Consider the following 25,458-nt stretch of genomic DNA (forward strand, 5'->3'; position numbering starts at 1 on the left):
TGCATATCTAGGTAGATATACTAGATATATTATTATTACTAATATTCTCTACATCCCTAAAGTAGTAGTCAACCTTTTAGGCACTATTAGATTAGGCTATAAGGGTCTAGAAGTTAATCTTCTATTAGATAGTATTATTATTACTTATCTATCAGATAAAATAATTATTAGATATAGAGATATTATCTAGAATACCTATATTCTTTACCTTATAGGAAGTAATACCACTATTAAGGCTAATAAGCTAGTTAAACTAACTAAGCCTAATATACTATTTAAAATATAGCTAATAGTATTCCCTTACTACCCTAAGAGAGATAATAACTAGTTATTCTCTTAGTAAGATTACTTACTACAGGAAGACTGTAAGTAAGCTAAGTAAGAATTAGTAAAACCTTATTCTAATATTAAAATTAATATCTAAACTAGATAAGAGGTCCTAAGTAAGTAATATATACTTATTTTAGATCTATTATATAGTAATTACACTAGTATTTATATATTAAAGAAAGATAAGGTTAATTTAATAACCTAGCATTACTATTTTATATATTTATCTATTCCTAATATCATCTATGTATCTAAAATAGTTAATAGAATAGATATTAAGGGACTATTAATTCCTAAATATGCCTGTAAGTCCTATATAATAGCTAATATAATAGTCTATAAGAGGTATATTACTATATCTCCTATTAAGTAATATAGAGAATATATCTTTATTAATATAGGTAGTAGCTATAATAATATACTAGATAACTATATTACTAGAGCTTACTACTAGATAATTATTATAGATTAGTTTAATACCTAGATTACTATCTAATTACTTAAATTTAGATACTAAGTAATGCTGCTTATTAAGCTCTTTATTAAAGAAGAGAAGTATGCAGGTGTTAAGGTATAAATTATTTATACTAATAATAGAGAAGAATTTATTAAGAAGAAGAATTAAGTATAGGCTAGAGCTAAATCTATTAAATAAGAACTTATAGCACTATATACTTATAGCTAGAATCTAGTTATAGAATATCTTATATATACTATTCTAATAAAGATTTATACTATTATTAATAATAAAACTATTCTACATAAACTCTAAGATAAAATTATAAAGGGAGTTATTCTAATTAAGAATATCTTACCTATTTAAGGTAAGAATATAACTCTATATAAAATATACTTTAGTAAATATCTAGATATTAGCTCCCTATAGATCTTAGGTTTAGTTAGATATCTTATTATTACTAATAAGATTAAATCTAAGTAGGGTATTATAAAGATTAATTTATATACTATTTACTACTATTTAGTTGGCTACACTAGCTTAAGTAAGTAATATATTATTTAGATACTAGTAACTAATAAAGTTAAATATACCTATAATATTATTTTTAAAGAAGGAAGTAATCCAGATCTCTATAGAAATCTAGATAATAATTATAGAAAATTTATTAATCTACTAGCTATTCTAACTACTAACTATAATCCTAATAAGGTTATTAGTAATAATAATTTAAATTAAGATATTATTAAAGGCTAGGATCTAACTATATCTAATCTACCTAGACTAGAGGATAGCATCCCTATACTATAAATATATATAGAGGTAGGTCCTAGTATTACTAAGGATATTAACTTCCTATATAGAGGCCTTTTTAGTAAGCTAGTAGAAGATCTTCTAGAATATTCCTAGCTAGATATAATTTAGCTTATAGAATAGAGGGTGTATTATATTAATATTAAGGCTATAGAGAAGTATATATAAAATTATATTATTACTAGATATATATATATTAATAATAATTATACTAATATTATTAAGCCTTCTTCCTTCTATAAGGTAATTAACTCTCCTAAAGTAGATAATTAATAGAATATTATAAAAATAGAAATAGATAATCTTATTAAGTAAGGTACCTAGGTGCTTAAGGCTCTATCTACTAGCTATAAGGCTATTAAGGGATATTAGGTCTATAAGATTAAGATTAATACTAATAATAAGATTATCTAATTTAAGGTAAGATAGATTACTAAAGGCTATATCTAGATATCTAAAATAGACTTTAACTAGATATTTTCCTCTACTATAAAGCTAGCTACTATTTACTTATTCTTTATATTTATAGCTATCTTAGGCTATTATTATATTAAGATAGATATTAAGCTTACTTTCCTGCAGGGTAAATTCTTTAATAGTAAAGTTATCTATATAAAGTAGCTACTAGATTTTAATAATAAGTCTAGCTATATATATAGACTATTACTTCCTTTATATAGATTAAAGTAGTCTATATATATCTAATATCTTATCTTCTATAGTAGAGTTACTAAGATTAGATTATAGTTATCTAAGATTAATAAATACCTCTTCTTTAACACCTATAGCATGCTCCTTATCTTATATATTAATAATATAGAGATTACTAGACCTTCTAAGTAGATTACTAAGGGGGTATATAAGGCTATTAGTAAATTATTTAATATTTTACTTATTAGCCTAGCTACCTATTATCTAGGTATAAAGATAGACCTAGATATTAAGAAAAGATAGATTAAGCTATCTTAATATACTTACCTTTAATATCTTATTAATATATTTAATCTATATTTAATTAAAACTATAGTAATACTAATAGAAGAAGGTGCTTAGCTAATTAAATTAGATAAGTCTATTAAATATAATCTTAAACTTAAAGAGAAATATAAAGTAGGAGTTAGCTTAATTATATATCTAATATTATAGACTAGGCTAGATACTGTCTTTACTATTAGAAAGCTAGCTAGATATACTATAAATCCTAATAAATTATATTTTAAGTATCTTATTTATCTTATTTAATTCTTCTATTAGACCCTAGATATTAGAATTATCTATAAGCCTTATTGTAAGATCGCCTACTAAGGGTTGATATCAACTGGTAAGATCAGCGTGAAGGGAGCAAATATCTATATGTTGCCTAAGTAAGGAGAACTAATTACTAAGTTATAGAATACTCAGCTGATTATAGAGATATATATAGTGGATTATATGATCTACTAGGTCTAAACCCTCTGTACTATTAGTATTAGCTATATATAGTAGCTTTATAATTTACTATAGCCCTTAATAATTACCTTCCTTTCTTATAGGCTTTACCCTTAAAGCTATAATACTTCCTAATTTAGAAATCTAAGGGGCTTTACCTTTCTGGATTAATATTATCTTCTTATAGTTATTTAAAATGCAGGAGTAAATCTCTTATTAGTAGATAATATATTCTATTACTATTATAGGTTGCAGTATTTATTTTAATTCTATTATAGGTAAATAATTAATAGTAATTATCACAGACCTATAAAGATGTATTATATTTCCTATAGTATAAGTAGATTTATAGATCTCTAGGGAACTTCTCCTTCTTCTCTCCTCTTATTAGTATTATTAAGATGCCTGCTTAGTAAGATCTCCTAATTAATTTAGTAATATAGATTCTTCTTTATCTTTTATAGCTTCCTTACTCTGTTTATTACTCTCTGGCCTGTATCTAACAGCTAAATAATTAATTTTAGATAGTAAGTTCTATATTAAGTAATTAATTTAATAAATTAGGCTAATAATAATTTAGATTTATAGGTCTTACTTCCCTTTATTAAATAGTTTCTTACATATGTTTGATAATTCTTTATCTAAATTAAATAGTTTTATTAATATCTTTGTTTATTTATGATCCTGTTATTCTTATAATCTAATATTTTCTCTATCTTATGATTCTATTATCTCACAACTCATTATTTTCCTTTATTTTATGATTCTATTATTTTATGACTTGTTATTTTCCTTTATCTTATGATTCTGTTATTTTGTAGTTAAGGTTATCTAAAGTTTATTAGATATAGGTTCTTTATATTATATAATAGTAATTTTACTTATTAATATATTTCCCTTTCCTATTATAAAAGGGAGGAAGCCTGTGAAAGGAAGGATTAATATTATTAATACTAGTAAGACCCTAGCTTTATAGAATTATATACTAATAATGCCTTATAGAGTTCTCTATATTTTATACCTTTAGGTAAAGCTCTATAACCCCTAGTACTACTACTATAACTATTTTATAGTAAATAGCTATATATAGAAGGCCTATAATTACTATACTCTAAAAAAGTATAAGTATATCTATATAAGTATCCTCTTCTTCTATATTACTACTAGTCTAGCTATATTTTATTAGTGTTTAGCCTATTTATAGTCTTTTATTATAGATTTCTTTTATATTATAGTTATATCTTATAGATTTTAATAGAATCTACTCTTTCTTTAGTAATTCTAAGTTAAATTTAACTTTTCCTCTTAGATTTTAGGGTTATATAATTCCTCTTTTTACAGATTTTACTAATAGTTTATAGATACCTTTAGGTAAATAATATTATATTTATATAGTATTTTATATCTACCCCCCCCTCTAAAGGAGAATAATTACTAATACCTTAAACTATATCCTAGTAATACTAGCTGCATAGACTATACTAGTAGTCTAGATTATTATATCTATAGCCCTGGCCCCTACTCTACCTCTTCTAGCCCTAGCTTCTTTACTATCTCCTTCTCTAGAGTAGTTTATTACTTTACCTCTATAGGCTATATTACCCCCCTCTACTCTGGGGTCCTCTGTGGTTCACTATATAATTAGTTAGCTTGGTTTTTAGTAGTATATAGGCTAGATAGATAGAAGGGTGTGTTTATATAGCCTATATACTACTTTTTTATTTTTTTATATATATAGTAGTTAAATTAAGGCTTTTTCCTATACTATTTAGATTACCTTATAGTAGTACTCCTAGATTATAGAGTTCTAGATATAAGGTAGTGCTTAAGAGCTTCTATATCTATAGTATACTCTTCTAGCTCTTATATATTATTAGAATCTAGCTATCTAGTCTACTTAACTAGATATTAGTATTTTCTATAGTATAATTAATTATCTAAGATCTTTTTTACCTGCTATTCTTAGTATCTATTAAGCTTAACTAGTCTAGGCTTTAGATCTATATTAGAGTCCCCTTAGAATAGTTTAAGCAGTAAGATATAGAATATTAGATATAGCTTATAGAATTATAGTAGGAGCTTTAGCTTATAGGCTTATTTTCCTATAGGTTTACTAATCTAGAATAGATCTATTTACTAGTAGTCTAGCTTCTTACTAGGTCTGCCTGTATTAATATTTTTTATATATAGCATAACCCATTCACTAACATAGAATATTATATTAAGATAATTCTAGTTATAGTAATGCTTTATAGCTTCCTTTACTATATTTAGTTAATTTAATAGGAATTCCCTTATAGCTTAGAGATCTTCTACATGTATAATAGTATTTAAGTTAAGATTATTAGTTATTTATAGAATATTAATCTATAGTTCTAGTTTATAGCCCATAAGTGCTTATACTGGTGGAATTCCTAGTACTAAATATTTAGAATTATTATAGATAAACTAGGTATATGGTAGCCATCTTATCTAGTTATCCTAATAGTAGTTTACATAAGTATAGAGATAGTATTCTAATATTTAGTTTTGCCTTTCTATCTAACTATTAGTTTATAGATGAAATGCTATAGATAAGTAATATTTAGTAGCTAGTAAGAAGCATAGGCTGGACTAAAATACTAATATAAATAGGGATCCCTAGTTACTAATAAGGTTTTGCAGCATTCTAAAGTGTGATATAAATCTTATATAGATTAGTTTAGTAAGGTTTTCTATAGTTATATCCTTCCTAGAGGGGTAATAGACTGTATATTTAGTGTATATATCTACTATAACTAGAATTAAATCATAGACTTTATTTTCCTACTGTGATGGTAATAAATCTGTAATAAAATCTATACTAATCTAGTCTATTAGCTTTTCTAGGACTAGTAGAGATTATAAAAGTCTATATAGCTTATACCTATGCACTATAATTTGCTAGTAGATTATATATTATTAGATATATTCTTTAATATCTATAGTAATACCATGCCACTAATATTAACTTTAGATAGTATTTAAGGTGTGATTCTCTCTAAAATATCTACCTTATAGATTACTATAATTTTAATAGAGAATCTCTTATTAAATTATAGACATCTTTAGTATAAATATATAATTCCTGACCTAGAGAAGTCTATCTTTAGATCTTAACTAGGGTGAACTAGCTTACTACTCTAGAGTTATTTCTACTATTTTATATAGTACCTTAATATATCTTAGATATTTAGCCTGTGCCCTGTGTAGTAGGTCTACTATAGTTAGTTCTGATTCTAAAGTATAAGTAGCCTTATACTATATAGTGGCTTTGGCTATAGTATATAATACTAGAATATCTAGAATATCTATATTATTATTAGCATAGCTCTAGGGGGTGTTAATTATTAGGTCTGCTATTAGCTCCTAATTCTATATTAGTATTCTAATCTATATTAGTTTCTCTTCTTAGATTAATAGACTATCCTGCATTTTAGCTTATAGTTTCTCTAGCAGTGAGTCTGCTATATATTCTTTAGGATTAATAGTATAGTCTAGATAATAGCTAGGTATATCTGCAGGATTATTCTTCCTAGGGTAGTATTTAATTCAGATATTAAATATAGATAAGAATTCTGTCCATCTTATGTGATACCTATTAAGTATTTTCATTATTAGAAAGGCCTGTAGGTTAGCATAGTTAGTAAGAATTTTAATAGTATTACTATTACCTTTAATATAGTGGTGCTATTACTTAATATATTCTACTATAGTAAGTATTTCTCTATCATGTATATTATATTAGGTTTTAATATCTTATATTTTCTGTGACTAGTATGCTACTAGATGCTATTATCTATTATCTTAGAGCTAACTAAAAATACTAGTAATTATAGTCTTTAAGGTATTAGGCTTAATGTAGCTTTTCCTCTTTAGGTTAAAATAATATAGTACTAGTATAGAGGTAAATCTCTACTTTAGTTCTTTAAATACCTCTCTAGCTTCTACAGTAAGAAATTCCTCTTCCTCTTTTAGAGGTTCTTAAGTATATTATTTTCTACCCTTTATTATATATCCTTTAGTTAGATTAGTTAGAGATATAGTAATCTTAGAGTAGTACTTAATAAATCTCTAGTAGAAGTTAGTAAAGCCTAGGAATTATTATACTTTATAGACATTCTAGGGTTTAGGCTATTCTATAATAGTAGTAATATAGCTAGATTCTATCTTAATACCCTCTATACTAATATTAAACCCTAGGAAATTAATTTCCATGGTATAGAATTTATATTTACTATATTTAGTATAAAGTCTATACTTATAGAGTCTAGTTAGGACCTCCTAGACCTACTAGATATGTTCTTCCTCAGTGTTAGAATAAATAATAATATTATCTAGATATATAATGTAGTAAGTGTCTAATAGATTACTTATAGCCTGGTTAATATATAATTAGAATATAGCTAGTGTATTTACTAGGCTAAATAGCATAACTATATATTTAAAATATCTATATTTTATATAGAATGCTATTTTCTATTCATCACCTTTCTAAATTTAGATCTAGTGATAAGCATCTTAGAGATCTAGCTTTATATAGATCTTAGCACTAGATAATTAGTCTATTAGCTTACTTATAAGTAGTAGTAGATAATAGTTTTTTACTATAATTTTATTTAGGCCTTAGTAATTAATATAGAGTTATAGACCACTATCCTTCTTTAGTATAAATAATACTAGGGCACCTATAGGACTCTTAGATAGCCTAATCCATCCTCTCTATAGATATTTCTTAATATAATTCTAAAAGACTTAAAGTTCTTTCTATAATAGTAAGTATAGCAGCTTATAAGGTAGCTAGGTTCCCTTTTTAAGTTCTATTATATAATTATATATAGTATTTTTAGGTAGGATACCAGCTTGCTCTTTACTAAAGATATCTATAAATTCTATATATTCTAGAGGTAGAAGTGGTGTATCTCTAATATCCTTTATAGTAGTCTATAGGTAGATGGTTTTTTCTATCCTAATAGATATAGTAATTATATAAAATAGTACTTTATAGGCTTATAGTTCTTCTACAGCTGCAGCAGCAGATATTAGTTTAATATTTAGCTTATTATTTCTATTAGGGGATTCTAGATAGTAGTGCTAAGCAAGGTTTTTCTAGTTAATATCTAGGTTAATAGCTTTTAGCTAGTCTATTCCTAGAATTAAATTATATTCTACTATGTTGACTGCCTCAGTAGCTAGTTAGTAAATTCTGATATTTCCTATAGAATTAGTAATCTTAATTTCTAGGTTATATTATTTATAAGATATCACCTTATAGCTATTAATTACCTGCACTAGTTATAGTAGACTTTCTATATTAGGTAGGAACTCTTTTACCTACTACTAGTTAATAAATATTTATTTAGCTCTATAGTTAATTAATATTTAATATTAGTAGTGGCTTCCCTTAATAAGAATATTTATTAGGCAAGCTAGTGCCTAACTACTATTAGAATTTCTTCTAATACCTAATACTATAGCAGTATATAGCATGGGCTAGCTTAGTTTTTTAAATACTTAGGAATCTATAGCTTAGTATAGTATTTTAGCTAGTAGCTATATTCTCTGTATCTATTATAGTATAGTCTAGGATAATCCTAGTATAGAGAGTAGGAGTATTTCTACTTCCTAGATTCTGACCTATAGTTATTACTAGAATATCTATTACCTCTAGGCTAATAGTCCTTAGTGTAGCCTAACTAGTCACTATAAGGTTTAGAATTCTACTAATTATTATATTAGATATTATATTATTTCCATAGGGCATCCTATCATGATAGGATTCTATCTTTAATAATAGCTAGGTAAGAGATATATACCTTTAGTAGTTCTAGTAGATTAGTAAATCTAGTAGCTTCACTCTAAATAATTAGTAAAATATAGGTGTAGAGAAAGTCTTTATAGATAAAATCTAGTAGTAATTAAGCTAGTTAGCTATAGATTCTATTAATAAATATAGAGAACTCCTATATACTTTAGTATTCTAGCTAGATAGTAAAGAAATACTATACTACTACTTCCTTATAGAGTTATTCTAGCACAGAAACTAGACATAAGTAGAAGTCTTAAAAGTCTAATTATCTAGATATTTTAGTAAGCTTAGCCTTATAAGTCCACTATTTATTATAGTATATATCTATAAGCTAGGCTAAAGCTATATAGATATAGTTTTCTTTATTCTTAAACTAGTCTAGATATTCTTTAAAGTATACCTCTAGKTAGTTAAAGAAGGTAATATATTCCTATATAGAATATATAATAAATTACTTAATATTTACTAGTTTCTATAGTCTTTCTAGTCTAGTAATCTTTATCTTAATCTCTATAGTTAGTTCTAATAGTAATCTAGTATTCCCTACTTCTTATCTAATAAGGTTATCTACCTCCTAGTATAGTATAGGTATAGGATTTTTATTATGGTTTCCCTATAGTTAGGATTCTATCTCCTAGATATATCTCCTAATTTCTACTTATCTAAGCTTTTACTTAAGCTAGTGTTTCCTTTCTAGGAGCTTATAAGTAATCTTATTATTATTATTAGAGGTAGTACTTATTAGTTACTTCCTCTTTTCTATATACTAGGCTTCTAATTCTATAGGGGTATTTACCCTTTCTGCCCTTTCAGGGGTAAGTCAGTCATTTATATATAGTAGGTAGATGCTATTATAACTATTATCTAGTTATTTAGTTATAGATTCTATAAGATTAGTTAGTTCTTTATAAATAGGAATTATCCTTTCTACTGTAGATATAGATTCGCAGTGTGGGTTTAGAGTTCTAGATAAAAATCTAGTATTAACTATTATCTTATAGTGTCCTAACAGGCTAATTAGATTTTTGAGAGTAATTAGAACTATAAGATCACCTACTAAGGGTTAATATTAACTAGTAAGATCAGTGTAAAGGGAGCAAATATCTATATATTACCTAAGTAAGGAGAACTAATCACTAAGTTATAGAATACTTAGCTAATTACAGAGATATATATAGTAGATTATATGATCTGCTAGGTCTAAACCCTCTGCACTATTAGTGTTGGCTGCATATGGTGGCTTTATGGTTCGCCGTAGCCCTTAACACTTATAATATAAAAGATATTATATATAAGCTAGGTATTATTATTAGCTATATTAATATAGATTATATAGAATATATTAATATACACTATTTAACTACTAGATATATCTTTATATTTAGTAATAAGCCTATCTTATAGACTTTTAAGCTATAATTAGTTATCTCTTTATCTATATATAAGGCTAAATATATTACTATTATTTATATTATAAAAGAAGCTATCTAGCTTATCTATCTTCTTAAAGATATTAGCTTTAATAATATATATCCTATATAGATTAATACTAATAGCTAGCCTACTATAGACCTAGCCTATAATACTTAATTCTATGCTCATAGTAAGCATATTAATATTAATTATTATTAAATTAGAGATATAATAGTTAAGAAGTAGGTCTTCCTATAGTATCTTTTAATAGATAAGATAATTATAGATCTTATAATAAAGCTACTTAGTTATCTAAAGTTTAATTAATTCTTTAAGGTACTAGGCTTAGCCTAGTAAAGTACTATAAATAGCAGATCTTAATACTATAATTATAGATTAACTACCTAATTAGGAAGTGGCTATAACCTTATTAATTAAATCTAGGGATATATAGCTATACTTAGTATAGCAGAGATCTAATTATATAATCTCACTTAGTAGATAGCTCCTTCCACTATATAATAGTAAACATAGATTTACATATATAATGAATTAACAAAATATCTTCATATTGTGAACCTCTCTCTGCTCATTCTACAAATATCTGGAGTATATATATTTCTACCCATATACAGATAATTCAAGACTGAATGACCTCGATCTGCTCATCATTAGGTTTGCATTGAAGTTGTGAAGAAGTATTGGTGAATAGGACAATGCATTGTAATCGAGCGTTTATAGTGCACCATACAACACATTTTAAGACCACTGTGGCATGAGGCCAGAATGCAAGACACCTGTTTCAAAGTCCGATAAAGTACCACGGCGCTATCTCAATAAAGAGGAACAGAAATATCTACAAGTGAGCGACTCATAATCCTGCCTGCAAGACTATGAACAACAATTGTCAGATGCAATATATGTGAAACCAAACACCATTTATCATCAATCATTATGCATTGACACCAGGAGGTTATTAGATCTTGTAAACCTCCAACGCGTTCTGGACATCATGCAGACTGTCCTTGTCCCCGTACGCGTCCATCAGCTTTTGATTGTGTCGGATCCGCTCTTCCTCTTGGAGTTGGTAACGAGCTTGTTGGGCTTGAACTTCAGTGAGGTAATTGGCGATGCCGAATCCTGGATCGTGTCAGTGCGTTGGAGAGATGTGCAGGGTAGGACATACCGGCTGCAACGACAGCCATGGCTGGGAGATAGCTGTTATTATGTTAGTGATTATCCATCGATAACTACCCAAAGACATACAATTTTCCTACCCTCCCTACCCTGAAGCTGGGGTAGGCGGGCCGCTTGAAGAATGGTCGTGGGGAATGCGGGGAAGGCGTGGCGAAGGAGGACATTTTAGTATGTCTTGTTTGTGGTGATTCTCGAAGATTGCTCGATGTTGTTGCTGGTGAAGAATCGAGAGGACAGATATGGGATAAAGAGGGTAATATGTCGTTGAGGGGGATTGAGGCAGTGCCCGTGGTGGATAGCCTGATGCTGCGGGAGTGGCGTTACAGTGGCCTGATTATCATATGACCCTATTCCCGAAGAGGAGAAACTGCGGAGGAAAGGAGGAATAAATAATGGGGCTTTTGCGGGGTTCCATTCTGTACCTACAATCGATTCGTGGACGGCCAATCAGCTTGGCTTTAATCCATCATGATATTTAGCGTGTTTGAGGGGAAATTGCGTTTATGCCATTGCGGGTGCGGATCAGTACATAAATGTGGACTTGCTGTAAGGAATGGCATGATTCGACATAGACCATCTGGGATGTATTTATTTATCAATGAACATCGCCCTGCATATTTCATTTGCAATATATAGTTATGTCAATCCATAGGTCGATGGGCGACCTTGACGAAATTGAGCAGACTTTGTCACTTAACTCTCACTTGGGTTCTTTTTGACAGGCATAACAGACGCGATTTTAGCAGTACTAAGCTTGATTTATACTAAGTTTATGGCAGATGCTGTTATAATGACACTGAACAGAACATCCTGGATGATTTTCAAACCCCTCACTATAGGGTAGTATATCCAATGATGGTGGACTGACCTTGGTCAATTCTGGAAAGTTATTGTATGCCTGAGGCATCAACATCAGCGGCGCGTCCAACGCGTCAACACTATTCCCGTCATCTCTGACTTCGAAAGATCTCTCTTCTTGGTCATCATAGATCTGGTCAAGACTATTCTCAGTTTATCTCATACTCAAATCCTGGTCTGTCACATGCGCAACAATGCCATAAGAGCCTTTATTGAAGGTGTGCAAAGGATTTTCGGCATGAACAAAAGTCTGCCTTCGGGCGAGCTGTCTTGCGAGGTGATCAACGGATTGTTGAGCTCCTATTGAACAATGGCTTTGATCCAACCAACCAGGGAAGCTGAGCTTTGCCGCCGGTCGGGGTGCCATGCATATGATACATCTTTTCCTAAACATGTCAGACCATGAGGAGTATCGGTCCTCTCCCGTTTCTCCGTGCAATTCGAAAAGGGCACTATGAGGTGGTTGAGCTTCTAATCAGGAAGGAGCAGATCCAAGCGGTTTCAGCGTGGAGGAGAATATGGAACTTGGGCTTCATTCGCCAATATTCTGCGCTATCAAGCACCGCCAGCCGGCTATCCTGAACCTCTTGATTGAGAAGGGGGAGCATCCGGAGCCGATGTGACAAGCTCGCGGAGGTAAGGAGAGATCTGGAGCGCGTGCCTACTGGATTTCGCCATACTACGCTCCTGTAGTTTGATGCTGGAGCGGTTCAAGCGTGAGTTGATGCTAGGCCTAAATGTTCAAACATCAGATCGAATAGTAGTCGATTCCCGGGTTTCCATGAATGGTCCTCAAGGAGTTTCCGAATCATATACAGCCACGAGCTGACCAGACCAACCGTCGTCACATTGTCACTGACCGAGCCAGGAGCTTTTTCCTGCATTCGCCGATACAAGTCTTCGTCGGTCCACAAATGATAAAGGCATTCTGCGACTCGGTCTGTGTCCCTTACTTTGACAACAAATCCCGTCTCTTTATCAATAACCTGATATGGCAGGCCACCGACGTCAGTAACAATCAGGGGTTTGCCTTTGCGGAGTGCTTCCGAGACCTTGATTTCAAAGCCTTCCCGGGTGGAGAGCTGAAGGACAACTTTTGACTTGGAAAGAACGGCGTTCAGGACCTGGTCAGATGGCTTCGCACGAACAACCGCGATCTTATCGGCGAGACGAGGCATTGCTTTATGAATATGATCCATGGCCATGTCGAACATTTCACTTGCATCTGGATCGTCGACAGACCCATGTCCGCAGATGACTAGTTTCGGGATCTTACTGTCCGGCTTAGCCTGTATCAGGCGAGTGTGGAACTTGTTGTACGAGTCCAAGACGTCGATTATTCCCTTTGAAGGGTCAAACCGGGCGATTTGCACAAAGTACTCGTCAGTTGGGTAATTGATCGTTGGCATTCCTGTCTCGTGGCACCAGTGGTTGAACAACCGGCCATAGTATGCGACATCGGAATCTATCATTTTCTTATTGAGCCCGTCCAACACATCCGTCGAGGCGGGAGAGTGGCCGATCATCGCTTTCGGCACAGTAGGTGGCACAGAGTCTGGAATGGGATGGCTGATAAACACATCGGCATGCTGCGCACGTTGCCATAGCCAGTCCCATGATCTGGCCTGAGGCGTCCCAGGCGTGCACGCCAGATCTACTCGGATCTGGATGTGGCTGCGGAAGATCACCGGCCGGTCTGGTGCCCTTTCCTTCGCAATGGGGATCAGGTCTGGCAGTTGCGGGTCGTCTACCACAACGATATGTGCGCCGCCGTTGGACGGGTGGTCGAGCGGTCCGCCGGGACAGGACCAGGAACGTTCGCTGTTGACGCTTACCCATCGTCGAAGTTCTTCCTCATTCTCTGCGGTCAGATAGTCGTTGGGCTTTGCGACACCTTGGAAGATATTGTGGTTCATCTTTGTGATGCGGAAGACGCCGGACCGCGGTTGCGGCACGTACCACTGCGCGTCCAGGTTCAGGAGCTTGCTCAGTCGAAGAAAGGCATGGCGGATGAGGGCGACTCCGCCTCCCTGAGGCGTTGCACTGAAGAGGGCAACTCGGATTTTCTTCTCCCGAACCTGTGCTGCAAGCCGTTCAAGCGCCATCCATGTCCGCTCGCTGACCGTGCCTTTGTAATCGTCGAGCGTTGCCAGATGCATCATGAATCCAGAGTCCACTTCGACCACACCGCGGAATCCAACTTGTAGGAGTGGTATATTATTCGGGCCGAATAATCTGCTTGCGTTAACGAGATCCACCCTGGCGGTGTCGTCGAATATACCTCACGCATTTCATGGCCAGATACTCCGCCTGCTCATCTGCATCCCGTGTCTCCCATGGAATTTCCTGCGCGTAGCGACCGCCCAGCCCGTCATGCTGCGGCACAACCAGCGGCATCACGTCGAGCTCCAGCCAAAGCCGGGAGGCTAATCGGGGACACATTTCTGTCAACTCCGTCGGAAGACAGGTACCGATGAATTTTTCCGCATGATCTAGGCTATAATTCCGGAGTTGCTCGAGGATAAATTCCGTGATGTTGGCATCGAGGTTCTTCGCAGGGATATGGAATCGATGTTCAAGAAAGTCCAGCGGGTAGACTGCGTCTCGGACGGCGATTACAAGTTGAATACTCTGTTCGTCGACTCTTTTAGCGGTGATGCCAGTGTATCGGATCTAAGTTGTCAGCTCTTCGCGGCATTCGTGACGGGACAACGGGATACCTCTGAAGTAGGACCCGACCAGGCGTCGAGTTTCTGTTCTTCCTGCCATCTCTTTTTCTGGTGCTCTGAGATCCGTCGTTGGAATGTGTGTATGCTACTTGCGTATGCGTACATATTAGATCTATGGTATCTTGAGTAGAGTGAGATGCAGTCAAAGCTATGCCATTTTATTGTCCCCAATATAAGGTTGAGTGTATATCATGTTTACATCATCGTCTAATTAGATCCTATGCCCTGTGGCTACAAACCATGGTTAGGCCATCTGTCCAGCGGGGGAGAAAGCTTGATCTATTGACAGCAGCTGCGATCCATGGTTATTTCAGCCTTGAATAGCCCAGCATTGCCACTATTCTGTGCATTAAGAATCTTGAAAACTCAACTACTACCTATTCTACTGATACAAGAGTATATGATCAAACATTGTGTTCTTATGACATCACAACCATCATTTATTTAGTCATATATCTCGCTAATCAGAAATAGAAAATACCGCTGTAGAAGACAAAAGCCCTCATTAAATAAAATAGGCAGACTTTTAGGTATATCAGAGATAGAGATGATCGACAGTTTATGATGGATTCAAGACAGTGAAACTTACAGAGTTGTTTCTATGTAAAGTAGTTGTAATCAACAGATTATGGCGTTAATGTTATACGACTAGACAAAGCGGGGTATCAGCTACAGCGTACTCCCCCAACACACCACTCACACAATCCCACGCCACCCTCTTAACCTAGTACAGCATCATTCCAATGGTCCCCTGACTATAGACAAAGCATGTCCGGCCTCGAAATCATCGGCATAGCAGCCAGCATCCTCCAGATCGCCGACCTCGGCGCGACAGTTTCGGTCAAACTGTGCACCTTCTACCGCCAGCTCAAATCCGCTGACGAATCGGCGCAGAGCCTCTCGAGCGAGGTCGCGCTCACCTGTAGCATTCTCCGCCAGCTAGGCGAGAATCTGAAGCAGGACGAGCAGACACGACTGTATTCTGCGCAGGCGTTCGAGACGGCACAGGATGTGCTGCGTGAGTGCGAGAAGGTCTTTAGGCGGATTAGCGCGGCGGTTGATGAGTCGCGCGCGGACGCGACGAAGAATGCGATTCAGCGGGCGGCGAGGCGGTTTGGGTTTGTGTTGATGGAGAGGGAGCTGGATGTGTTGAAGGGGAATCTGGAGAGGTTGAAGTCGACGATGTTACTCCTGTTGAATGTGATTATGTATGCGGGGCAGTTGCGGAGGTGAGTATTTTTCGGACTGGAGGTAGTGAATGAACTGACGGTTCTGCAGTCGGGCGGAGTCGTCTGTTCTCCAGGAGCAGAAGGGCCTGATCAAGGTGTTGGTGGAGGAGAAGAAGGCGACCGAGGCGCGACTCGAGGAGTTGAGGCGATTCGACCAATTGGTCAAGGATCTTCAGTCTGCCGATATCAATAACTCTCAGGGATCAGCTGGGCAAGAAGCGCTCCCTCCGTATGAGTCCCTGGAGCAGGAGGGCGCATTACGTGAACTCCGGACATACCACCAGCTCGTTAAGCGGCTACTCCAAGAAGTGGATGCGTGCAGGTCGGGCATTGAGCGGAGCCGGTATTCGAGATTCAGGAACGGAGTGGTCAAGGTGCATGCAGCCGAGGTTGAGGGGTTTCGACGGGCTCACGGCGAGATTGCTACTCGACTATTCGAGGATCCGCTGTTTAGTCTTGCTCCTGAGACGGATGTCGTCGATACACAGAATCAAGAGGACGACAAGACTGAGGAGGCTGAAAGGCCACAACGCAAAGACGCCGTAGCGAAAAGCAGACGAGTTGACGAGTTTACACGCCATAGGAGTTTCCCTCCCGAGTCATATAATAGGAATCGTCTACCTTTACAGCCATCGGGCTTTAACCCTTACGCTGGTCAGATCGAGCGTTCTGCTCCTCCGGTTGACATGATCAATGACAGAACCAACCCCTATCCGCCGGGTGGCAGAGCTTTCTGCGACTACGAAGGAACTATTGAAGGCATCCCTCTGCGTATCGGTCCCAACATGGCTTCTGGTCGTGCTCGGTCGGACGGCCAGTCTAATACCAGAGCAATCGGGCGGCAGATCAACCACATTGCTCGGCAACGACAGGCTCCTCCCGAGGGCGACGTAACGCCATTGGCTGGAGATGAGGTCTATTTTGATGCTATCCCAGTTCCTGCTACGAAGACAGAGCAAGAAGTCAAGGAAGCTGCTGATGCGGTGGACAATTTACTTATGAAATGGACGACTTTGGGGCAGGATGACCTCTTGGCTTGATTAGGGTCTTGTCTTTTCCTGCAAGTCCAAGAGCCAGTTTCCTAGGGTTATTGGCAAAGAAGGCCCTATACGGAATAGACTTGTGCTTAAAGACTTTGCGTGGTATATAGTAGCTCCTGGTTTTCAGGCATAGTAGAAATAATCACGAGGAGACTAGACAAGAAACATCCAGCTGATCATCTGATAATTTCAAACAAAACTAATCAAGTTCATCCCACCTAGAGTTGTACGTCCCTTACTTCTATTCCGACCTCACCAGTGGCCGACAGCCACCAAGCAAACTTGCACCTCAGTTTCGAATCCTCAACAAACCAACCAATAGGTTCTTATGATCATGACCATTCCGCCTGGACTTACCCGCTTCGTCACTCCTCTCATCCCTTGTGGACAGTTCCCAGTGGTCCCGATAAGCCTTACATGCCAAGGCATCGTTTGATTCGATCACAAGATATCCCGCTCGTCGATCATGTGCCCGCAAGTGGTACAAAGAGGTGTCAGTGGTCCATTATACGCCTCATTCTTCATTGATTTTGCTATTTGTGGTTTGGCCGATAAGATAAATATGACGGGGCATTCGGATATGGTTTTCTGTTTTGTTCACCGAATTGCTGAGTATCGTTGATGAAGATGCGGTTGAGATATGTACTTCCTTTTGTAACGGGTTGGATACTACGGAATTGTGAGGGATACGTGGCCCAGCAGGTGCCTTTGAGGGATGATGGGAGGTGTACGAAGACTACCGTGGCTATTTTGTAAGTGTTTATCCTGGTATATCAGCAACCGCTGACGGTAGAAGAGGAGGAGGAGTAACAGGGATTACTGCCGCTGTAAGGTCTACGATCTCGATATGAGATGAAAGTGACTGATCGTAACAGCAAGCGCTGGCAAATGCATCCATTGATGATTTTCTTATCCTCGAGTATAGAGATCGACTTGGAGGTAGACTGCGACATGAAGAGTTTGGAGAAGATGAGAATGGGAACCCGTATGTGGTTGAGCTGGGGGCAAACTGGGTATGCACTCTTAGAACTGTGTGCGTAGATGAGAGTTGACTGGCACAGGTACATGGAGTTGGGAGGCGTGTGCGAGGTATGTATTGTCCAATTCAATAGCCCTACATGCTGACACGCTCAGAGAACCCTATTTGGCAACTGGTGCGTCTCTCCTCCGAATCACGGCAAATATTGACAGCCCCAGGCCAGAAAGCACAACTTGAGTGTCACACATTCCAACTACAGCTCGATACGCACCTACAACGAGACCGGCTTCACCGACTACCGACATCTCCAGCGCGAGTATGCCGCAGCCTACCGCACCGCCTCAAAAGAAGCAGGACGCATCATGACCGAGAACCTGCAGGATCAGACCGCGAGGACTGGCCTCGCGCTGGCTGGCTGGCGACCACGGAAAGATGATTCAGCAGCGCAAGCAGTGGAATGGTGGAATTGGGGTATAACCCTCCCTCACCTCGAGGCCGACGTCACTGATCTAGGTTTTAGACTGGGAATCCGCTCAAACACCCGAAACCAGCTCTTTAGTCTTCGGCCTCGCCAGCGAGAATATCACCTTCCAACAATTCGGATTGCGGAACGAGCTGGTCATCGATCCTCGCGGCTACAGCGCCATCATCAACGGCGAGGCCGCGACATTCCTACATAGCGAGAATGGCGATCCGAGGATGGATCCTCGCGTGCGGCTGCAGACACAGGTCACGGAAATCGAGTACTCGGACAAAGGCGTCACAATCCGCAACAAGGACGGTAGCTGCGTGGAAGCCGCGTACGCCATCTGCACATTCTCCCTTGGTGTTCTGCAGAACGACGCAGTCAGATTCCGCCCTGCACTGCCTGGGTGGAAACAAACCGCCATCCACAAGTACACAATGGGCACGTATACCAAGATCTTCATGCAGTTCGATGAAATGTTCTGGCCGAACGATACACAGTTCTTTTTGTATGCGTCTCCGACGACAAGAGGGTACTTTCCTGTGTTTCAGTCTCTGTCGATGGAGGGTTTCCTCCCCGAGTCGAACATCTTGTTCGTGACGGTCGTGGATACAGAAGCCTATCGGGTTGAGAGGCAATCCGACGCGGAAACTCAGGCTGAGATCCTCGATGTCCTCCGGCAGATGTTCCCTGACAAGCACGTCCCCGAGCCGAAAGCGTTCTTCTACCCGCGCTGGTCGGAAGAGCCGTGGTCGTATGGGAGCTACTCCAACTGGCCGGTTGGTACGACGCTGGAGATTCATCAAAATCTGAGAGCGAATGTACAGCGGCTGTGGTTTGCTGGGGAGGCGACTTCTTCGGCGTATTTTGGATTTGCGCATGGGGCTTGGTACGAGGGGAAGGAAGTAGGAGAGCATGTTGCTGCGCTGCTGCAGGACAAATGTGTTACGTTGCAGGGGCAGAAGGCTTGTGGAGAGAGGAGGCATTACGAGGTGCTGCATGGGACGACGCCCTTGGAGGCATATAACGCGATTAATGGATGGCCAATGAGTAGCGTTGAGTTGTAGATTCACTGCTTTATTTGTTTCAGGGAATATGGTAAATGAGAATGATCTATGACTAATTTGTTTGCATCTGATAGTGAATAAACTGATATTATGTTGAATATTTAGTCCTTCAGCTTCCCTCTTACTGCTTACTTAAGTCATCGCTTCGCAAGCCTATACATGGACTTCTGGATATATTCTCAGGAACATCCTTGAGAAGTCTATAGCTGGACTACACATCCACTGCCTGAGCAATCTTCCTTCTCTCCATGCAGCTAGCATGGAACCACAAGTGACCTTTCGTTCTTCTTTCTCCCCACTTCGACTATACTTGTCTTCTTACTTCCTACCAAGGATGTGATAATGACCATATCGATCCTCCTAGCCTCATTCTTGAGCTGCAACCATGTAAGTAAGTAATCTTGTGGAATCTCCATGATCAATGCTTAATGAAAGTAATACAGTGCGTGTGCAACGTTGCAACATGCAATGACGAAGATAACTGTGCGGTTCTAAAGAATATCCTCTGTCTACTGACCACACTTCAGGTAAGTCTATCAAAGACAAAGCTACATCGTGATCATCTATCGAAGTATGGATACTAATGATGTGGTTTATACAGTTCAAGTCGAAGACGACCACTCCTTCGGTTAATGTCAAGAAGAACAATGACCAGAAGCCTGTCAAGAAAACACACCAGTCCCCATCCCAAAAAGCTAGATCGAAGAAATCGTTTGCCGAGAAGATTGAGGAAAGGAAGGCTGCTTCGGCAGCAAAGAAGGATAAAGCACCTAAAAGGCCCGGGGGTGCTTCCGAATGGAAGCCCCGAAATCGGATGAACGACCCCGTGCCCTTCGTCAGAAGGAGAAAAAGAAAATCCAAAAAAAAAAAACCCCCCATACGTTGAACATGCGAAAGATGGATTCGTCCATCGAAATTTTGGTAAGACTTTCATTGCCACTACGTACATATAGTAGTGAGCCGCGGTCGAAAGAAATTTTTAGGAGTGGACGAGAGAAAGGCTGGTCAGGCAGCAAAGAAGAAATGGACACCACGACCTCACTTTTCCTTTTTGCCTCTTCTTTCTGATGTGATGAACCTGAGCTCCTACATTTGCACAACGGGAAACGCATACATCATGGACGGCTGATAGGTATCCTGATATCATGTACACACCACCCCGAGACGGGCCCTTGGGCCGGGATATCCTGCTCCGCCCCTGTCGAACGTACTATGGAATCTTGCGGTTCTTCTAAAATGCTGAAGTCGCGAGATAAGCACCAAAGTCCAGGTACTGGCCGCGCCGGGAAGTGGTGATCAGTCTTCACCATATAGTCCCATCCCCGCAAGCAAGTCTTGCTCCTTTACGACATATTTGCCTGGCCTCCATTGCTTTCGCGCTCCCACAGGCCATTTGCACGGTGCTGGGATTATCTTGCTTGGGTGCCTTATTGTCTTTCGCAATAGCCCGATTCCACAAGGGGTAGCACCGGGTACTCAGGCAATACGCCTAACACGGCGGGTGCTTTTTGGCCAGTCGGTCAGACCTGGCGCTAGTCCAGGGGATATTCTTCCTCTGGACATAGATAAGCTGCGAGCCACAGCTAAGATTGAAATGGGAGGGATGGGATATAGAAAGCTCCCTTGCATCTCTTTTCTTTCTTTGCGTGCCTCTCACCTTCAGTACCACAGCGACATGCGAGAGGCTTACTTGCTCAGTGAAAGCAGGCTGAGGTTATCCAGCGAGCTACGGAGGATTGTCTCTGATGCATGCTTGGCCAGCAAGCCGCTGAGGAAACCTCTCAGATACTCAGGGAGCTCCGCAACTCCACTACAGACGAGATCGATCGGATGGCGTGCCCTCCTCTTTGAATCAGGCTTGATATCGACACGGACCACAGTTTTCATATCAGTATCAGTTACATCGCTTCGTTGCACCGCGCCTTCAAGTTTGACCGGTTCCTTTTGCCCTTTATTTTATCTTTACCGCCGCCGCTTCCACTGCTTTGTCGTTTCCTTCATCCATATCTATCAGCGGGTCAGGGACGACTTGTGTCGGCACCCCCCGGTTAATTGTCAGGCAGCAGATTATAGCCGACAATCTACTCCTGTATCTTAGAATCACATTTGTACTTAGTGATTTGGGCCACTTTAGCTGAATCAAATCGAAGGATTACGATCACCCCGTTTGATCTCCATCCTAGTTTAATCGATTGATTCCATCGATCATATCTGACCCCTGGTCATCTCAACGTTTTCATCTGTTGCGCTGGGCGTTGAGGACCCGGGTGACCTCGGCCTTCACCCGGCTGAAGCCGTGGCAGGTCACCGGAGCGAGCTGGATGCTCCGGCAGCAGCGAAGCCCCGTGGCCGGGGGCATCCTGCCCGATGCATGTGGAACCGGCAAGACGACCACAACGATCACGATGCTCTGGTAGGCTTCGCTCGCTACGGAGAGAGATCCCTCGCACACGCATCGCTCGACATTGACTCTGTGTCCCAGCGCGCTCATCGATACGCGGCTAGCGGAGCTCAGGGCGCAGAGGGACGTTGAGCGCATAACGGCGCGCATGACACCGCGGGGTCCAGACAAGCGCCCATGGGAAGCGTCGTCGAGTGAGTGGCCTGCACGCCGGAAGCGGGCCAAGGCCGCTATTGCACCGATCACCATCAGAGTTCCAGCTACAGGGCTGACTCCCAAATGGCCTGAGGATCAATTGGCGCTTGGGATCTTTGAGGTCCTTGTGACCACCAGTGTCACGTCATGAAAGCCAAGAGACTCATGAGCAGAAGGTCAAACTTGTTGACCCAAAGTGTGTCCATCGGTGGAGCATCATACCCACAACAGACGGGCACTGTCAATTTGCCATTGTTAACCTGCTTCAGGTAGTCTGCTAAAGATGCTAGGGTACACGCAGAATGAATAGGCAGCAGTTACCAGTTTGGGGCATGGTTTTATAAGCTGAGGCTTGCCACATACGAAGCTCCACGAATACTTGCCGTGGGGTTAGCGTGAATGTATCCGAAAAGAGAGTACCAGAGGAGGACCTAGAGAAGTTCCCATGGGGCAAGCCTGCCGCCAGACACTATGATGCCATTAAAGACGGGTATTTCGACGCGGATAATGGCCCGTATACACAGCCTCCGCGCAGGATGCTCGATCAGATCAGATCAAGGAATGGTATTTCCTGCAAGGAGAACCAGAGCGACTGGATGAGGGGCTAAAGAGAGTCCATGCAATCATTGAGTGCGAGGCCCTAATATTGCTGTCAGTAAATTGAAATTGACCAGTTCATGTTCACTGAAAGGTTGAACCGACGTTTAGTATTTAGTACAAGTATCATAATATATTTGAGAATCTCAAATCATGTACTGACCTCGTTAGCCCTGACCAAAGATGAAATAAGCAGCAGTACATATCTCTCGCCTTCCAAATCTGCCTAAGGCATATCGGAGTAACGACATCACCACAGTTTAGATGTCATACTGACCATGGTTCTCGTCGAAACCCTGCCTCGACTGCACTCACTTCATCTCTACATCCCCTCCAGCTCACCATCGACAACTACAAAATGGCCACACCCTTCGACTTCAGTTCCAAGTTCCTCTCTGAACTCCCACCCAACACCCCCGAGCTAGTCGCTCCTGACATCAAAACCATCAAATCCGCCCTGCGCCGCCAACTCGACCAAACCCCCGACATCGACTTCATCATCCTCTCCTCCGTGTCCCCAGACGCCATCAGCCGACTTATCGACGACCCCCGTGCAGGCGGCGACCCCAAGCCCTTACGCATGTTCTACAATGCAGACGTACGCAAACTGATCATCAACCGACCCAAGCTCCCACTGGAAGTTGCAACGGGCTACTTTGCAGACTTTATTGGGTATAGGAGGCTCAAAATGGATCTTCGCAGGGAACTCATCCCGACAGGTTCAGCGACGATGGAGGATGGGCCGTATGCCAAAGAGCCGAATGCTTCGTACGTGGTGGGGCAAACGCTGCAACTGCGACGCAAATGGCCGAGCTACGTTATTGAGACGGGGTTTGAGGATATGCTGGGTCGGCTGCGGCTGCACAAGGAGTGGTGGTTTGGTCAGTCGGACGGACAGGTGCGAGGGGTGTTGATTGTTGGGGTGGGTAGAACGGCGCGGAGGATTGTCATTGAGAACTGGGTGCAGAGGCGTGGTGCTCCGATCAAGGAGCAGGAGGTCAGTATTTCTGGAGATGAGGAAGGGGCAGTTGTTGTTGCTGGGGATGCGCTGAGAATCAAATTTGAGGATCTTTTTTTGCGGCCTGCAAGTGGTGATACAGAAGAAGATTTGGTGTTTCCGCGCGAGGGGTTGGAAGAACTGGCTGTAGTGGTTTGGAGTTATTTTCCTTTTGAATAAGGTGTATACTACATCTGGCAGACCCGAGGTCGCAACAGGAATATGCTGATTGGGCTCAAACGGTATATTCCGATGGTATGTGGACAGATAGCTACTCGAGGTGAGATCAATGGCCAAGGTTCTTAGGAGCAGCAGTCGCGGGGCCTTCAGGGGTAACGTAAGCCTGTTATATGTCAGCATGATCGTCTAAGCAATCAGGTAAGAGCCCTACCTTGGTCATGCCTCCATCTACGACAAAATCGTTTCCATTGACGAAACTGCTCTCGTCGCTGGCAAGGAACACGACCGCATGCGCCTGTTCAATGGCCTCGCCGAACCGGCCTGTCGGGAAGTGGACCTCGCGGCGGTGGCGCTTGGGCTGATCATCACCCAGCCAGTCTTGCAGAAGAGGAGTGCTGCGACGCGGTTAGCAGATACTCGCTATCTAGCGATAAAAGGAGCTTACTTGAGCGGAGCAGGGCAGAGAGCATTGAACCGGAAACCCTCACGAGCATGGACGATCGCCAGCTCCCGGGTCAAGGCAAGAACAGCACCCTTGCTGGCTGTGTAGGCCAGCTGGGGTGTGGCGCTTCCCACCAGAGCAACGACACTCCCCGTGTTGATAATGCTACCCCTGTTCTTCTTGTGACGACGCAGACTCAGCACCGCATGCTTGCAGCCAAACCAGACACCCTTGACGTTGATGTTCTGTGTCAGATCCCAGATCTTCTCCGGTGTATCGACCGCATCGGCGTCATCAGCGTGCATGATGCCCGCATTGTTGAATATGACGTCCGTTCCACCCCAGCTATCCTGAGACTCGACCATGGCCTGTACTTCAGATTCCTTGGAGACATCGCACTTGATTATCTCGACTCGGGGCGCGTTCGGGACGACTTCTTTCACTTTGGCCAAGGCTTTCTCGAGAGCGGGGGCGGAGATATCGGCCATCAGGACATTGGCTCCTTCGCGAGCGAAGAGGATACTGGTTTCGAGACCAATGCCACTGCGGGGGATCAGTATGTCAATTGAGTCATTGGAAGATGACTTACCCTGCGGCACCAGTGATGATGGCATTCTTGCCTTGGAGTCTTCCTCGAGGAGAAGCCATTTTGTCTGTGAAGCTCGATCAGTAACTGCAGGCTGCGCAGAGTGGGGTAATCTATGCATACGACAGGGGTCGTGTGAAAGGGGAAAGGTCTTGCTACCAAACTTTGGAAGATGCCAGGAAACGACAGACGACTTATGGAAGCAATTGAGGACTCAAGACACTGTC

At 39.9% G+C, this 25,458-nt stretch overlaps 7 protein-coding genes across 7 annotated transcripts; 4 read left to right on the forward strand and 3 right to left on the reverse strand.

Annotated features, from left to right (window-relative positions):
• Window positions 1-11,244: 11,244 nt before the first annotated feature.
• Aspvir_001994 (uncharacterized protein) lies at window positions 11,245-11,629 on the reverse strand (the record flags this gene model as incomplete). Its single annotated transcript, XM_043273597.1, has 3 exons — window positions 11,245-11,408; window positions 11,455-11,486; window positions 11,535-11,629. The coding sequence occupies 3 exons, from the start codon at window positions 11,627-11,629 to the stop codon at window positions 11,245-11,247; spliced, it is 291 nt and encodes a 96-aa protein (XP_043129532.1).
• Window positions 11,630-13,033: 1,404 nt separating this feature from the next.
• On the reverse strand, window positions 13,034-15,157 carry Aspvir_001995 (uncharacterized protein; the record flags this gene model as incomplete). Its single annotated transcript, XM_043273598.1, has 3 exons — window positions 13,034-14,558; window positions 14,605-14,996; window positions 15,044-15,157. 3 exons carry the CDS (start codon window positions 15,155-15,157, stop codon window positions 13,034-13,036), a joined length of 2,031 nt encoding a protein of 676 aa, XP_043129533.1.
• Window positions 15,158-15,820: 663 nt separating this feature from the next.
• Window positions 15,821-17,321, forward strand: Aspvir_001996 (uncharacterized protein; the record flags this gene model as incomplete). Its single annotated transcript, XM_043273599.1, has 2 exons — window positions 15,821-16,281; window positions 16,331-17,321. The coding sequence occupies 2 exons, from the start codon at window positions 15,821-15,823 to the stop codon at window positions 17,319-17,321; spliced, it is 1,452 nt and encodes a 483-aa protein (XP_043129534.1).
• Window positions 17,322-17,948: 627 nt separating this feature from the next.
• On the forward strand, window positions 17,949-19,833 carry Aspvir_001997 (putative flavin containing polyamine oxidase; the record flags this gene model as incomplete). The annotated part of the gene is made up of 7 exons (XM_043273600.1): window positions 17,949-18,073; window positions 18,118-18,148; window positions 18,197-18,334; window positions 18,383-18,410; window positions 18,456-18,475; window positions 18,519-18,771; window positions 18,821-19,833. The coding sequence occupies 7 exons, from the start codon at window positions 17,949-17,951 to the stop codon at window positions 19,831-19,833; spliced, it is 1,608 nt and encodes a 535-aa protein (XP_043129535.1).
• Window positions 19,834-20,175: 342 nt separating this feature from the next.
• On the forward strand, window positions 20,176-22,580 carry Aspvir_001998 (uncharacterized protein; the record flags this gene model as incomplete). Its single annotated transcript, XM_043273601.1, has 5 exons — window positions 20,176-20,220; window positions 20,277-20,360; window positions 20,435-20,668; window positions 22,017-22,246; window positions 22,316-22,580. 5 exons carry the CDS (start codon window positions 20,176-20,178, stop codon window positions 22,578-22,580), a joined length of 858 nt encoding a protein of 285 aa, XP_043129536.1.
• Window positions 22,581-23,384: 804 nt separating this feature from the next.
• On the forward strand, window positions 23,385-24,203 carry Aspvir_001999 (uncharacterized protein; the record flags this gene model as incomplete). The annotated part of the gene is made up of 1 exon (XM_043273602.1): window positions 23,385-24,203. The coding sequence occupies one exon, from the start codon at window positions 23,385-23,387 to the stop codon at window positions 24,201-24,203; it is 819 nt and encodes a 272-aa protein (XP_043129537.1).
• A 106-nt stretch (window positions 24,204-24,309) lies between these two features.
• On the reverse strand, window positions 24,310-25,293 carry Aspvir_002000 (putative short-chain dehydrogenase/reductase family protein; the record flags this gene model as incomplete). Its single annotated transcript, XM_043273603.1, has 4 exons — window positions 24,310-24,366; window positions 24,415-24,598; window positions 24,649-25,188; window positions 25,235-25,293. The coding sequence occupies 4 exons, from the start codon at window positions 25,291-25,293 to the stop codon at window positions 24,310-24,312; spliced, it is 840 nt and encodes a 279-aa protein (XP_043129538.1).
• Window positions 25,294-25,458: the final 165 nt, after the last annotated feature.

Source organism: Aspergillus viridinutans (genome assembly GCF_018404265.1).
Source record: "Aspergillus viridinutans IFM 47045 DNA, scaffold_10, whole genome shotgun sequence".
Taxonomy (NCBI): domain Eukaryota; kingdom Fungi; phylum Ascomycota; class Eurotiomycetes; order Eurotiales; family Aspergillaceae; genus Aspergillus; species Aspergillus viridinutans.